The sequence below is a fragment of the Myotis yumanensis genome, unplaced genomic scaffold (assembly GCF_028538775.1).
Source record: "Myotis yumanensis isolate MYYU_CA2020_CCGP unplaced genomic scaffold, mMyoYum1.0.hap1 SCAF_10, whole genome shotgun sequence".
In the NCBI taxonomy this organism is placed as follows: Eukaryota; Metazoa; Chordata; class Mammalia; order Chiroptera; family Vespertilionidae; genus Myotis; species Myotis yumanensis.
The window spans coordinates 26,027,176-26,043,722 of record NW_027223761.1 but is presented as its reverse complement, the minus strand read 5'-3'; the positions used below and the strand labels follow the sequence as shown (position 1 = coordinate 26,043,722).

The 16,547-nt window shown below is 37.7% G+C and overlaps 1 protein-coding gene across 3 annotated transcripts in view; it reads left to right on the top strand.

The window, feature by feature from the left end:
* The first annotated feature begins 6,664 nt into the window (after nt 1-6,664).
* LUZP2 (leucine zipper protein 2) overlaps nt 6,665-16,547 on the top strand; it is a 309,639-nt gene continuing 299,756 nt past the window's right edge. For 2 of the 3 annotated variants that reach the window (XM_070428147.1, XM_070428146.1), the window contains exon 1: nt 6,867-7,010. In XM_070428147.1, the coding sequence (XP_070284248.1) occupies nt 6,949-7,010 (62 nt within the window). In that variant the 5' untranslated portion in view covers nt 6,867-6,948. Of the gene's footprint in view, nt 7,011-16,547 lie in introns of all 3 variants that reach the window. The other variant, XM_070428148.1, reaches the window with a different exon arrangement.

Below are 16,547 nucleotides of genomic sequence, written 5' to 3'. Positions count from 1 at the left end.
GTGAATGATCACAATTAAACCTATTTTTATCATATCAGAAAAAAAATGTATGTTTTGGTACGCTGAAGAATTTTTGTAATCAGTTTATGTGTGCCATGAGATGAACAAGATTAAAAATCGCTGGATTGAAGCATAGCTGTGCTTATTACAAAAGACTTCTTCACTTTACTAAAGAATACATTGAATTTGCAGTACTCAAAATTATAAACCTACTTTTGCCCCACCCTCTCTTAGCCTTATATTTTTCTTCTCTTTCATAGGGTGTATTTGGCAAGGAAAAAATATATAATTGGCCTTATTAGAGGAAATTTTCTTGAAGATAGTTTTTATTAGCAATAATAAAGCAGATAGTATGAAAAGAGTAAACGCATTTTCAATGAACCATGTGAAACATCTTTTTTTTTAAGGTCTTTAACCACCAGGTTTATATATACATGAATAAAATTAGTGACTGGCATAGAAATTGTAAGTAAAAATGTATTACTTATTATATCCTCACCTTCCTTAGTCCAAAGGAACATGACAAATGCCCCTCTATTATCTTAATATTATAAATATTATATAATTACAAAATAATATTGTAAGTATAATATCAAGTCAGTCTATCATATGTCAGATGACCCAGCAAAGGGAGATCTTACCAAGTTTGTGGTGGAAGATTGGTTAAGGAAAGTATTCTAGAAATAGGTGATGGCCTTTTTAAGTCTTAAATGATGCGAGTAAAGTACAGGTGAGGTGAGTGAGAGAACACTTTAGGAAGAAGAAATAACATAGAAATTGTAAGTCCCCATCAAGGAAAACTATTACTCTGGAGTGCAACATGGAGAGGAAAGAATAGAGAAGAGACACATACTGAAACTATTATTGAGAATTATTTCCTAGGAATAAATATAACACATTTCCTAGGCAATAGATGCATTTGTAGCTTAGATAGATCACACTGGGGGTGGTGGACTTGAGGAAAATACTCCAGAGAATGGAAAACACATTTTAGAATCAAAAGATGATGAACCTTAAATAGTGCCCTGGTGATGGGTTTAATACAGGGGCGGGGTGATTGGTGTACAGAAATACTTAGGAAGTAAAATCTGTAGGGCTTGTTGACAAATTGTATGAGAAGTAAGAGGTAAAAGTAATGGAAGACTCCCAAGTTTGTAGCTTGGGTGACTGAATTGATGGTGATATGAGGAAATAAACAGAAAAATGATCAAATGGGAATGACAAAAGCTCAGTGAGAGTGAGTCTGACTTGAAGGTACCCAAAGGAAACCTAGGTGTGCTCAGTAAGGAAGTATAGGGTGATAGATTTTTACACTTATAACCATTATTGGAGATAGTAAAAATCATAAAAATGATAAGTTCACAAAAGGAAAAAAACACAGAATTTTAAAAGGGGAGTATCAATGGTGAGATTCTAGAAAATATTAGAGTTTATAATATAAAAGGACATTCAGAAATGATGAAAACATATTACTATGAGAGAGTAGAAATAGCAGGACAATTAAATGTGAAAAGCATAAATTTGCAACAACTAATGCCTAGACAATTAAATATCTATATGCAAAGAATTAAGTTGGACCCCTGTTTCATACCATATATAAAAACTGACCCAAAAGGATCATAACTAAAATAATGAAATTCTTAAAATAAAATGCAGACATACATTTACACGACTTAGTTGAAACAACACCTTTTTATTTTTTTAAATATATTTTATTGATTTTTTACAGAGAGGAAGGGAGAGAGATAGAGATTTAGAAACATCGATGAGAGCCTCCTGCACACCCCCTACTGGGAATATGCCCACAACCAAGGTACATGCCCTTGACTGGAATCAAACCTGGGACCCTTCAGTCTGCAGGCCGACGCTCTATCCACTAAGCCAAACTGGTTAGGGCGAAACAACACCTCTTTAAATACCAAGAACATAAGTGACAAAAGGAAAAACAGATAAATTGGACTTCATGAAAATTAAAAATGTTTTCCTGAAAGAGCACCATCAAGACAATGAAAAGTTAACCCAAGGATTGGGAGAAAGCATTTTTAAATTTTATATGTAATAAATTATATTCAGAATATATAAAGAACTCATAATTCAGAAATATATCAGAAATGACAAATAAAATAGGTGAATACTTTGAATTAACATGTCTCCAAAAATAGTAGATGAATGGTGAATAAGCAGGTGAAAAAATGCTCAATATGACTAATCATCAGGTAAATACAAATAAAAATCACAATGAGATACTGCTTCACATCCACTGGGATACCCATAATAATAAAAAATAATATCATCAAATGTTGGCAAAGATATAGAGAAATTGACACCTTCATGTACTGTTGGTACAAATTTATAATGATGCAACTATTGTGAAAATAGTTTGGCACTTTCTCAAAAAAATTAACCACAGTGTTATCATATTATCCAGCAATTCCTCTCCTAAGTATATACCTAAAAAATTGGACACAAAGGTCCACACAGAACTTTTACATAAATGTTCAAAGTAGCATATGCCTAATATCCAAAATATTTAAATGTCAATGAATGACATTCATTGTCTAATGTCAATGAATGAAGGAATAAGCCACAATTGGAATATCCCTACAATGGGACATTACCTATATGTATAAAAGCCCAGTGACCATTACTGTGGAATGACCAGTTGCTATGACATGCACTGACCACCAGGAGGCAGACACTCAATGCAGAAGCTGACCCCTGTTGGTCAGTGACTCCCACAGGGGAAGTGCCAGTCAGCCAGAAGCCAGGCTCATGGATGGCAAGTGGAGCGGTGGTGGCGTGAGCCTCTCCCGTCTCTGCACCAGCGCTAAGGAGCAGCAAGCCAAGCGGTAAGGAGGGAGCAGGCAGGCAGTTAGGAGTGAGGGGTCCCGAGTAGCAAGAGGGATATCCAACTGCTGGTTTAGGCCCGATTGTGAGAGGGCATACGCCGAGCTGAGGGGACACCCCCCCACTCCCTTGGGCATGAATTTTATGCATCAAGCCTCTAGTTCAGTAATAAAAGGGAATGAAGTATGGACACATGCCACAACTTGAATAATTGAAACAGGTTTATGAATGTAACCAGTCACATAAGACTAGATATAGTATGACCCAGTTTATATAATAGGTCAAAAATCAGGTACATCCCTAGAGACAGTAATTAGATTAGTGGTGGCCAAGGAGAAAGACGTAAGAAGAGAGTGAGTGGTGAGTGACTGCTAGTGGGTATGGAGTGAGGAAAATGCTCTGGCATCAAATAATAGTGACATTTTATAACCTTGAAATAATATTTTAAAAACAATATATTCAGTTTATAATGGTGAAGTTTTTGGTTGCTAAATTAAATCTTAATAAAGCTTTAAAAAATTCATCTGTGGCCTGGCCTTGCCAGTGTGACTCAGTGGTTGAGCATCGACCAATGAACAAAGAGATCAAGGTTCAATTTCTGGTTAGGGCACATACCAGGGTTATGGCTAAATCTCCAGTAGGGGGAGTGCAGAAGGCAGCTCATCGATGCTTCTCTCTCATCATGGATGTTTCTATCTTTCTCTCTCTCTCTTTTCCTCTCTGAAATCAATAAAAATATATGCTAAAGATCATCTGTGTCTCCCAATCCCTGCATTTAATGGAGACTAGTCTTTCAGTGTAACGGTGTGGGCCTTCTTAATGTCTTTTATCCAGACTTGAGTGTAGTTACTGCTTTTGCTGAGCACAGTGTTCAGATGTCAAGTGTTTCCTGTTTGCATTGCAGCATCTTTAAAATGTATGTACCAAACACCTGAAGCCATGAAATTAATTCTGGATTTGAGATTTCCTTTGACAGTGTGGACAGAAGGCCATGAGTAATGGAGACTTGCATGTCCACAAGAAGAGAAGACTTCTGCTGAGAGACAGATCTATACTTAAATTCGGAATATAATGCTTTCGTCTTGTAAATCTGCAGGAGTTTCTGAAACTTCATTTAGGCTCACCTTCCAAGTGTGCTTCCCTGATGCTCTGATGCCCTTCTTAGATGTCGCCTTTTTCTGTTTTTCTTTTTTAATATATTTTATTGATTCTTTACAGAGAGGAAGTGAGAGGCATAAAGAGTTAGAAACATCGATGAGAGAGAAACATCGATCAGCTGCTTCCTGCACACCCCCAACTGGGGATGTGGCCGCAACCAAGGTACATGCCCTTGACCAGAATCAAACCAGGGACCTTTCAATCCACAGGCCGACGCTCTATCCACTGAGCCAAACTGGTTAGGGCAGATGTCTCCTTTTTCTGCTTGCAGAAATGCATAAAGGCCAACAAACCTTGTGGCTCTTCGTTGGTATCCAATACAGAGGCACAACATAATCACGAGACAGGCTAAACAAAGTTCAACCTGATACTTCCCTTTCTTGATCTGTTGTTTTATGTTAAACATATAACAAAAAATAACACAATTTAGGTTGGGGAAAGTCTTTTATTACATAGATGTATTTAACAAACTCTTTTCCCGAAGAAAACCAATGTTTTGAAATGATGCAGAGCCAATTTGCATGCCACCTCCACTATTTGAGTTACTGAGGGACACTGAGGGATTACTTAACCATTCTGAATCTGTCACCTCAATTGCAAAAGAGGAGAGCAATAGGAATGACTACCACACTGGGTCCCTATGATTAGGGCAGAGATAATGAAGTTCATCCGGTTATGTAAACAAAAATGTGTTCTACAAATAGGAGTGCTATTTCCTAGTATGCACACTTTTTTTTTTTTTTAACCAAATACTGTCATATGTCTTTGTTGAGTATGCAATTCAATGGTCACCTTCCAAACTGCGCAGGAAATCTGTTATTAGATAATTCTGGCAGGAACAAACTAAAACACATATTTTCCTTTGAAGTCAGAGTTCTGTTTTAGCAAAGTATAGTACAGTTTTTCTGTTTAAATGACATGCAATTCACAAGTGAGTTGATTTGTACATGCCTACTTATATCTGTTGTGAATCTTACTATTGCCCAAGGGTCTGGTATTCAGTTTGCAAAAGTTATTACTCATCTATTTTAGTGGCCTGGGGTTTTAAAGCAATATCTGTTCTGTGTGAATGTTTTAAACTTCAATCTCCCTAAAAAGAGAAACAAAAACAAATCAGTAAATTAGATGTTTAATTCTTTAAACTTGTATCCTTAAAATAAAGCTTTACGCCAAATGTACTTTTCCTACAAGTAATGTCTTTAAAAATTCGGTTAAAGGAGACGCTCAATCCAAATTTTACTGTAATTGGCTTGTCACTGAACTATGGGATATGAGCTAAACCCTCTGGATAGGAATTCTCGAAGACCACCTGACCTTTGCCCCATTGCCTTCGGTGCATTTCAGCCCTATTGAACATCAACTCTGTGTTAATCACTGGGTTAGTGGTGCTGGGTATGATGTTTCAGGCAATTGTAGAGTTTGCTTAAGATTTAACAGAACTGCCCTAGCTGGTTTGGCTCAGTGGATATAGCGTCAGCCTGCGGACTGAAGGGTTCCGGGTTCGATTCCAGTCAAGGGCACATGCCCAGGTTGCAGGCTTGATCCACAGTAGTGGGTGTGCAGGAGGCAGCCAATCAATGATTCTCTCTCATCATTGATGTTTCTATCTCTCTCTCCCTCTCCCTTCCTCTCTGAAATCAGTAAAAATATATTTTTTAAAAAATCCAGCTCAGATCTTGTTTTTTAGTTTCCTCATATCTATAATAGGGGATATATTAGTGGCTCTTTTGATGATCAACTGAAATAATGTATGAGGAAGTGCTCTCTAAACATTCATTTAACTAGGATATCCTGCTGGAATATCAATTATATACCATAATGTAAAGATCCTAGAATTAAACAGCTCAGTAGGTGAAGTTGGCTCTGTTTTGCTATTTTGCATTAGAGTTGTGTTATTTCATTTTACTATTTATTTTTTTTCAAAATAAAGATGATTAAATGTAAGATACCCATTATAGAAAGTTTGGCCAATATAGCAAACACAACGACACATACATTTTTCTGTCTTCCGGTACCACCCCTCTGAGTTAATTACACTTTACGTTTTGGTGAATTTCTCTGTTAAGTCTTTTCACCTGAAGCAAAACTTCTTCTTCAGGTGCGTGAAATGTGGCCACTAGCTCCAATTCCACTGCCAGCTGCTCATACCATTAGACGGATTGAAATCAGAGGAAGGTCAAGATTCTTCTAAACCCGGACGCAGGGGACGTCTTCAGGGTCCTGAAACCCCCTGAGAGCCCACGTTTGCGGAGTGAGAAGCTGGCAATGGCATTGTGGGCTCAGTGTACATTTCTGGAGGCTGCTTACGCCTGCTTTCCTTCCCTCCACATCAGGCAAATATATTTCTAATTAAAATAATATTTTAAACACTCTCTCCAGAGTGACGTTCTTTCAAACACTGTTTAATCAGGCGAGGGACACCTGCCTGCAATAGAAGCATCCGCTAGTCTTTCCTAGTGACTCATCTCACCCCCTGCGAAGTACGCTGGTGCAATTACTGGCAAATTAGACTTCTCCTCTACCCCTCCCCGTCTCGCCCCTCCCCTCCCCATCTTCCAGGAAAGCAGGGATAAATGATCAGCCCCGGGCGGCTGTGCAGATGGGTGAGCGCGGCCCGCTGACCGGAGCGCGCGGGGCCATCGCTGGGCACCTCCTCCCTCTCCCGCGCCGCCTCCAGCGCGAGTGACAGCGCGTCCTCCGGGCTCCGGAGCGGTGGTGCCGCGCGAACAATCCCGGGCAGGGCTCGACTCGCCGCTGGTGACATCACTCCCAAAGATACTCTCTGCTTTCGGTGCCTGCCTGGAGAGGCATCTGTCCGTTTGTCTGTCTGCTGCTGGAGAGGGCTTATCGTTGGCCGGGGACAAAGCCTGGGACCAACGAGAGACCGGGAGAAGGAGGGAGAGCAAAGCCAGCGAGGGAAGAAGGACCCCGGCCGGCGACAGCATGAAATTCAGCGCAGCTCACTACTTGCTGCCTCTCCTGCCGGCGCTGGTCCTCAGCACCAGGTGAGTCCAGGAGCGGGAGGGACCTGAACCGAAGGGCGCTGCTGGTAGGTTGGTCCGACTGCAGTTCACCTGTGGGGGCCAAGGACAGACCCAGGAGCTGTTTGCATCGCCTGCCTAAGTTGGAGGATCCCTCTATTTTTAGGGTTCTGAAATCCTGAGAAGAGAGCAAAGCCCTTTTCTAGTTATCCCAGTCCTTAAAGTCTCAGTATTACTCCCTGTGAGAGGACCAACAGCTTTCCCTTCTAAAGACGGGTTCCCTCCAGCCCTAGTAATAGCAAAAGATAGCACGCAGTAACCAACCACAATAAAGGGCACAGAGAGACCAGGAGGGAACTGGCACCAGGCAGTGCCTTCACATTGGAGCGGCCTTCATAGTCACAGAGCTTCCTTGTCCCTCAAGTGTGTGTGATTTTAAGATACAGGGATCTAGGGGGGGGGGGGGGGCGGGGAATTAATCCCAGAAGATGGTATGCCTTGCACAAAAGTTCCTGACTTGTGGAATGGCCTGTTGTAACGTCTTGCATAGACTCAGTGGGAGGCATTTTCATTTGGATGTCTGTGATGGGGGCTGATTAAGGGGCACACGAGGAGATTAAAAGTTAGAAGACACTCTCAGAGTGCTGATGTAGAGACCCTCCTCAGAAACATCGCTGTACTCCATCGCTGGGCTTTAAGTCCCAGCACAGAGGAACTGTTTTGAATGGAGGTTTAAAATGAAGTGATTGAAAAGACTTTTGTGACTTGCCACTGTTCATCAAGTCCCGGAGTTGGTGATGGGCTGGCATTCTCCTGCCACAAGAGCAGCACAAGGGTGGACTGTTTCTTTGCCCAAGACTCAGCCTTTATTCCGCATGCCCTTCACATCCGATTGGCAGCAACTTCTCTCCCTTGGCTACTAAAAAATAAAATACGCCCCACAGGATGAGGGTCTTTCCAAATCTATGTGAATGGAAACATTATCTGATTGTGTATCTGATGGAAAATGAAAGGGAGAAAAGAATTAGCTCCAAATCTGAAAATAAATGTATGAAGAAAACTCATGATCTAGGAAAAATCAAGGCAGTAAAACAGGTTTGAGTCCACTCCTAGTCTACACATCCTCTTGAAAGCTCCTGTTACCAAACTTTCCCTTTAGTGTGAGGACTGTTAGATTTAGCCCCAATAGTTGATGAACTTAGTCTTTTCTTGTAAACAAGCCCAGGTGACTATAATAGAATTAGTGTTTTCTCTGAGGGTTGCTGGTCATTTCAGTTCACAAAATGTAAGATGCTTTTAAAATCACAGGTGCTGCCCAGTATTATAATATTTTGCTCCAATTACAGAGCTCATTTTAATATTTGTGGCTAGCTGTAAACAACTCAATGCAAATTGAGCATCACAGTTAGTCTTTGCAGTATCTTGCCGTTTACTCTAAACTTCTGTGTTCTGGTTTAATAATTACTTGTGAAGTCTTCTAGAAAAATGGTAATTCTCAAAGATGCCTCTCAACATATACATAAAATAATAAATATTTAAACAATCTAAAGTGATTTTAAAGACATTGAAATGTGTAGTGTTCCAAAAGTACATTTGATTTTTAAGGATGCTGCAATTTAAGTAGCTTACAAAGCTCTTAAGTCTCTAGCTTCCAAAGTTTTAACATTGGTTATATAGTAGAAAGACAAAGAATTATCGCCATCCCTTTTATGAAAGTTATAATTTTTAAAGTTACATTTTAAAACATAGTCAACACATTTATTATAACAAATATTTGAATTAGTCATTTCTAGTTTACTTTAGATATGAAACTTCTTCAGTGCTGGTTGTATTTGAAAATTGTGACAGGTCTTTAAATTTTCCTTTTTGCTTACTCCACAAAAAGAGCATGGTGGACTTAAGTAAGTGAAAGTTTTTTTGTACTCAATGGCATATCTTGTTATTGTGATTACTCAGTAGCAATTATTTTATTGGGTACCCAGATTACCTCCTAACAGTGTGAAAATTAAAAAGAAATGAATGAGGTACTGTTAGCATGTCATTTTGCAAGAAGAGATTATGTTTTAATGGGCTGTAACAGAAGGCCATGTTCTTTGCAACATTTAAGAGTTGTTGTAGACATATGGTTAATGTACAAGTTAGAACCCAAGCTGCACAGGTTTGTGAGAACAGTGGCATTAGTAGAGGTGAGTTCATTATCCTGCTGAGACAAACAGTGTAGCTCAGACATGGCCACCTGTGACAGTGAATTTTCTAGCCAAAGACTTCTGTAACTTAGTTTCTTAGTCTGTGGTCCTGTTTGTGAAGCAAATGGCATTTCACATACTTAGACTGTGTGGAATGCATTAGTAGCAGGGTGTGGCTCTTGCTAGATTCTCCTATAGTCTTTATCATTTGTCTTTGTCAAGTTCTTTTTCAAGTGTGAGAAATGTAGATCTGAGACTCTTGATGCAAAAAAAAAAAAAAAAAAAATGTATGTTTCAACATCTCTTTCTCTGGGCCTAGCTCTTTAATACCTTGCTATTATCTTTCCACAAGGTTTAAAGTTTGGTTCTGTTTTAAAATATAGGAATGTGTGCACTAAAACAAATGAGGCAATTAGAGAGTTATTATATAATAGTATTCTATCCACACAAATGAAAACTTTAAATAATTCTGCCTTTTAAATATGAATTTTTGAATATCTTTCTGTTTGTGTTTATTCATTCCAACCTTTTTAAAAATTTAGTTACATACTTTATTTTCCAATGAGATATTTGAAGAATCAGTACTAGATGATGCAAACATTTAATTTTTTTGTTCCTTTCAAAACTGGATTTCACAACCTATTTCAGTCAACACATTTTTAAAAAGTCTTTATTGTTGAGAGTATTACAAGTGTCCCCCTTTCCTTCCCCATTGCCCCCTCCACCCAGTTCCCACCCCACCCCAAGCCTTCACCACCCTATTTTCTGTGTCCATAGGTAATGCATATATGCATTACTGTTTTGTGATTAATCTCTTCCCACACCCCCATCACAAAACTTCCATATTTTATCCATAGTGAAGAATATCAATGCCCCCACCCAATCAGAGTTAATTTATTTGCCCTTAAAGTAAGCTAACTGTTCACCTTCCACAATAGCCAAGAATTATTTATTTTACTGATAAACTCCATAGAATTGAAAAGAGCAGTTTAATTTTCTGGTGTTTTGTCTCCTCTGTTTAGAACATACATTTAAATTCAGAAAATTTAAGTTAATGTTAAAAATAATGTAGTTAATACAGAAACACATTTAACCTGTGCACAAATAAATGTGTTCAAAGAAAACAAACGTGTTGGTTATTAAGCTTCAGAGTAAAATGACTGTACTTTTTAAATAGCCTCATTCTGTAGAGAATAAATTGCAATTCCAAGGCAGCCAGCAATTCACTTCAGAAAGAAGTCGTACAGGTAGTGAAAGGAATGGTAGGGTGGAAAAATCTTTAGAAGTTCTTGGTGAAAAGGGACTCATGGAGTGCCAGAGAAGCCTTGTGCTTTAGACTGCTGAACCTCTGTTCCTTTATGCTGTGATTCTACTCGTCATGCCTTTGGTTTATTGAGTTTTAAATGGCTTAATGGGGAGAGAAGCATGGCAGGGGAGGAGTGAAGGTCTACTGACTTCCGGTGGTTTTCCATCGAGGGAGAACTTTAAGCAGATGGTCGGTTAAAGTCCTCCCAATAGGAGTCACCTAATAGGTCTCTGCTGGGCCCTCTGATCAGCAGCCATACCACATGTTTACTTTGGAATCTATTTTTAGGGACTATTATATATTGAAGATGATTTGCTCTGTGCTTTAACCCTCCTGAGAATCAATGTGATATGTAGGGTAAGCACCACATTCAGAACACAGTAAGTCCCAACCATTTTTATTTTTAAGCATATACATTTGATGTAGGAGACGTTCTTGTGTTAACTCCCCCAAGCTGATGTATGTCATGTGGAATTATTTCCCCAAGCCCTGCCCATAGTGAGTGTTGCCATACACAAACACCTTTAATCTGACCCCATGCATAGTCCTTTGTGATAGGAATTACCATTCTGTGTTTTAGAGTTAGAGAAATGTCTTTTCTAGGCTAAGAAGACATTAACAAGCAACTGTGTTGACTTTTCAAATTTCAGTGTTGGACCTTAGTTGCCTATTTCCAATAGTAGTTTTTTTTTTTAAAAATGGCTTACTTGGGTATTATCTTTGTAGATTAAATTTCCCTTATGACTAATGAAAGGGACACCTCAACTATGTATGGTTTGATAGTATAGACCACTCTCTATGAAATTGAAAGAAAGAACTTGACCTACCAACCAGGAAGCAAAAGTTACTGAAACTGCTGAGGGGTATGTGGTTCTAATGAAATGATGTTTTCTCATGTGTGTTATGAGAATGCTTCTGGGGTGTGTGTGTGTATGTGTTAGAGAAAGAGATATGTGTGTGCCTGTTTTTCACTGACTTCTAGAGGAAAATCCCTTTAATAAATAGGGCTAAGTAATTTAAGTAACCTAATTACAGAGATAAGTTCAATGCAAAGTTTTATTCTCTGGAAAATAAAAAAAAATCCATTTTAATTTGTCTTTATAATCTTTAAAGATATCTTTGATGTTTTCATTATCATGTATTAAGCATGCCTGCAATGAGTCAGCTATTGCATAAGGCATGAGGACAATAAAATAATATATTAGTTACAAGTGCATGTTCCCATAATCAAGTCATGTATAGAAATGATTATGTATAAGACAAAATTGGATAAATAATAACAAATGTTTTTTAAAGATAAACTTTATTCAAATATAATATCAGATTAGAATATTTCCAAATTCAAACTATTAGTCAAACATTTAACTGGGCAGACAAGACAAAGCTTCAGAAACAAAACAAGGAGTTACAAAAACATCCTTCTATGTAGCATCATATAATATATTTGTCATAAACAAAGTTCTAAGTATGAAAGAGTGAATAATGCCAATTAAAGAGTATCAGAAGTAATTTCTGTTTTCCATAGACAATGAGAGAAATAATATTTTATAATTGACCTTAATATTGTACAGTGCTTGTGGGTTATGTAGTATTAGGTACACTGCTTACACTCTCTATCCAGTTTTCTCATGTTGAAAATAAAACTACTCATAGAAATTAGTTGAGAAGGTGTGGTAAAGACTGAATGAGATCATTTAGAAAAGGAGTTTACCATATTCCCTGGAACACAGGGAGTGCTTAACAGAGTTAGTCTGTGCAGCTATTACTATATGGTTATTACCATTTTCATAAAATCTTTGTATCTGTGAATGATCTGGACATAGCAGAATAAATGAAAACTTGGATACAAATCCATTGGATGGCCCCAAATTAACAAGAATCACAGTCATCATCCAAAATATGAGAAAACGTTAGCAAAGAAGTCAGGAAGCAGAAGTAGGGAGGATTACCTGGTAAAGAGGCTGATTCGAAAGTGTTTTGTTCGCAAATGCTTGGATGCTCTGTGTACTTTGGTGAACACCATGAAAAACTGCAATATTTAACTTAGTCACGTGGAATGTGATTTAGCACAAAAGTGTATATTTAGCTACATGTATATATTTTTCAAATTTAATTCCACTTAATTGCATCAATCATAATATCAAATCAAAGTCCTAAGCACAAGTGTCAATGAATAGGAATGGATGCTTTCAAACTACATAGGCAGGGTTGGTGGAAAGTGTCTATAACTTTATTTTCTACTTGCTAATGGATTTCATTAAGTATGAGCAATCTTTAAGAGATACAGACATTTAGAAAAATTAAAGGCAAGAAAAGGTAACATTGAGATTTTCTTCCTACTCTTGAGAACAATTTGAGAACCACCGATATGGAAGAAACCCAACTGTTTGTTATATGTCTTCAGAATCATCACATAAAAGGGACTTTATGCTAACCCAGTTTTGAAAATAACTTTAGAGGCCATCTAATCTCAATTAGTTTTGACATACTTTATCACAAACTATGCATAACTGTGCCATGAAATTCTAGTTACTGCATGAAAAAATATGTTTTTGCCACAGATTACTGTGTGTATGAATGTGTGATAACATTTGTCTATCTAGTGGATCATAGCACAGGGATAATTTGCTTCTCAGGGGAAATAAAAGGCATAGAACATAATATGTTTTCATCAGATAAAGGACACATTTTTACTGAGATATCTAAGAACTTTGCTTCATGATTATAGGAGGCAAAGAAATACTTAAGCCTCCCATTCAGATATAAACTGAAGGTCAACCAAGTAAATCATGCTCTAATAATGACCTTATAAACACTATGAGACATGGTTATACTATAGACTGTGATAGCATTATGTCTGATGTTTTTAGGTGTTGCTTTGGAATGTTTTAATCTCTTTGAGTGTACTTACATGGTTTCGTTCTGGTCCAAGACCCTTTATTCTGGAGGTGAAAAAAACTGAGGTCCAGAATGACTGAGACTTTATCTAAGTCCACAGAAACCAATCAAAACCAGAACCCAGAAGGTGCCCTAATACATTTTCTATTCTATCATGTGACTGCTCTCCATGATATATCTCTTCTGCAGTCAAGCCATATTTGTATAGTTGGTGCCTATAATATATTCAGAGTTGTCTAATTATTGTAGAGTATAAAGTAATTTTAAAACTAATTCTCCGACCACATGTAATGTAATTAAGATAGTACAATAGGCTATTATCAAAGGGAATTATAATTGTTGAACACCATTTGTTCACCTGTGTTCAGTTGCTTGTGGAAGAGTTGGCTGGCCTAAAAAAAGATGCTAGGTCATTTTAAAACCCCAGAGCAGAGTCATTAATGAGTTCTCATCTTTGCATAGAGTTTACCTCTCAAGAGATACACCTATAATGGTTCCTGTTGGTCTTAAATTGTACTGTAAGATGACATATTTGGTGCTTTGGAATCTTTATCATTGAAACTATTTCCTATAAATTTCCTGGCTAGACACTTGCTTAAATATTTCTTTCCTATTAAGTCTATGCTACAGCTATGTGGTATTGTGCAATGGGCAGCATACTTGACTAGCTTACAAAGATGAGATTCTAAATATGTTCACTTCCAGCTTTAATCTATAGTGACATTATTTTTCATTTGCCTTATATATCTCTATATTTTCATTATGGCCTATGAGTAATTTATAGTTATATAACATTTGTTTAGGTTTAGGTGGTCATAGATTTCACCTTACTTGTACATATTACAAGTTCTTTGCCTTTAAATACGTTTATTAACCACTCTGAAACTTAAGTTTCTCATCTATAAATTGAAAAGTAATAATATCCAACACTTAAGGTTGAAAAAATATGTTTAAATTCTATCTTCGTGCATGCACATAACTGTACAGTTATCTCTCAGGATATCCTAAGACATATTACCTATTACTTTACATAAAGATGACAGTTTGGTTTGTTGCTTTTATATTAGACACCTGAAGCAATAAATACTTAATTTAGTTATTTTATTAAAAAATCAAGCCCAGCCGGCATGGTTCAGTGGTTGAGCGTCAACCTATGAACCAGGAGGTCACAGTTTGGTTCACTGATGGTCTGAGGATCTTCATCTGGAGGCTTCAGACTTCATGATTTAATCTGAACCTGGATTCCCAGTCAGGTTGTGGACTTGATCCCCAGTGTGGGGTATGCAAGAGGCAGCAGATCAATGATTCTCTTTTATCAGTGATGTTTCTATCTCACTCTTCCTCTCCCTTCCCCTCTGAAATCACTAAAACATATTTATATTTTTTAAATCAAAATAAATGAATTTCAAAGTTCTTGACTGGTACAGCCAAAATAATAAAATTGTGGTTTATTTTCTGATAAGATGCTTTTGGAGGCAAGGGCGGGGGAAAATTGAGCCCAGTGAACGGTTCTTAGAAAAAAAAAAAGTGGGGGGTGGGTGGAACAAAAATCATGCAAGGACTTGCTGCCTTTCAAAGTAGTCCCTGCAGCTGAGTTATGGTATTGGCAAAAGCTAGTGCAGATTCTGGGGCAGCTTTCATCTCAACTTCCCACAGGGGATGTGACTTTCTCCTGTCTTTCCTCAAGAGGGTTATGAGGGTTTCTAATTTATGGCCCTTCAGACTCTGATTCAAAACAGAACTCTGAGCATCCAGAAGCACTTACTCAGTGAGTAGCTGATTGATGGGGTAGGCAGGGCTACAGGAAATGTTTACCCTGTCACCTGGGTTAAATCCAAAGAATATGGCATCAAGCTGACTTTGAATTTTCCTCACTAGCTATATGACCTGGAAATGTCAATTAACATTTCTTAGCCACTTTTATTCTCATCAATAAAGATGTGATAACAGTGACTCAGATTTTTTCAAGAGGATTGAGTAAACTAGTGTATACAAAGAGTCGTGTTTAAAACATAATATTTTCCCCCCTTTAAGTTCATGCAGGTAATTCGAGGCCAATGGAAAAGCCAACTCTGGGTCATCCTAAGCAATCCTAGGTGGGAGTACTGATTTAAACACCTTGTAATAACCTCAAAACAAACAAGCAGAACAAAAACCTGTATGACCTAACCTAGCTTCCATTTTGAATCTGAGAGCTCCAAATTATGTTACTTAATCTGGTTAAACATTAAATACGGTTATGATTATATTGCTATAATATCAAATTAATGCTTTTAAAGAAGGTTAATTTTTCAAGAATACCTAAAGATGGCAGGACCAAAGAGATATATCTTAAACTTCGACATCATAAACACCGACAAGCCTTTTGACATGTCAAGGGTTCTGGACTTTTATATTTAAGTGGTCTTATAGTGGAATGAGGGTGGTCATGATCTCCACAGAATTGTAGAGACGAAGGGCCTCTTTGAATGCTGTGTGTTTGGGCAGAGATGGTAAGAGTGGAAAGGAAAGTTCCCCAATACTAGCTTCCCTGTTTATAGCTTTTAATTTTCTTTTTCTAATGCTTGCAGCCACTCATTGCTAGTTTTTGCAGTAAACGAAACCCTTAGTATGGGTCAGGAAAGAGGGGGGAAATGCTCTGGATTATAAAAGAAACAAGAAAATGCATGAAAAATTGAAGTGACATCTTGGCAAGAAGCAGAAATGGTGGAGGAACCTTTATATTGTTAAGAGCGAGTAGCTTTTTCCTTTGGATGCCACGAAGTGAAATGTGAGCTCATTCTGCAAATAAGAAGTTCGCATAAAAAAATGGGGACAAACTGTTCTTTTCCTGACACTACAATTTAGAAAAATATTGAATGATATTGAATCCCTTTTGAGCATTTTGTGTAGATCTTCATTTCATTCAGTCCTTTTATACAGCATGTAAGCTACAGGTTCAGCCAATATTTTTGAGGACTAATTCTTGCCCTGGAAGTACGCTAGATGCTTATTTTCACTTGCCTGTTGCCTCCTTGCCATACATTACACTTATATATGTTTTATCACTAGGAGACTGAGTTTTGGACACCTTAAATGATTAGCCTATATTCTCCCAGCTGGAAAGTGGTCAGATCCTCGCTTTTTTTTTCTGAGGATTGCTTTCTGAAGGCAACTATAGCACTGTTTACA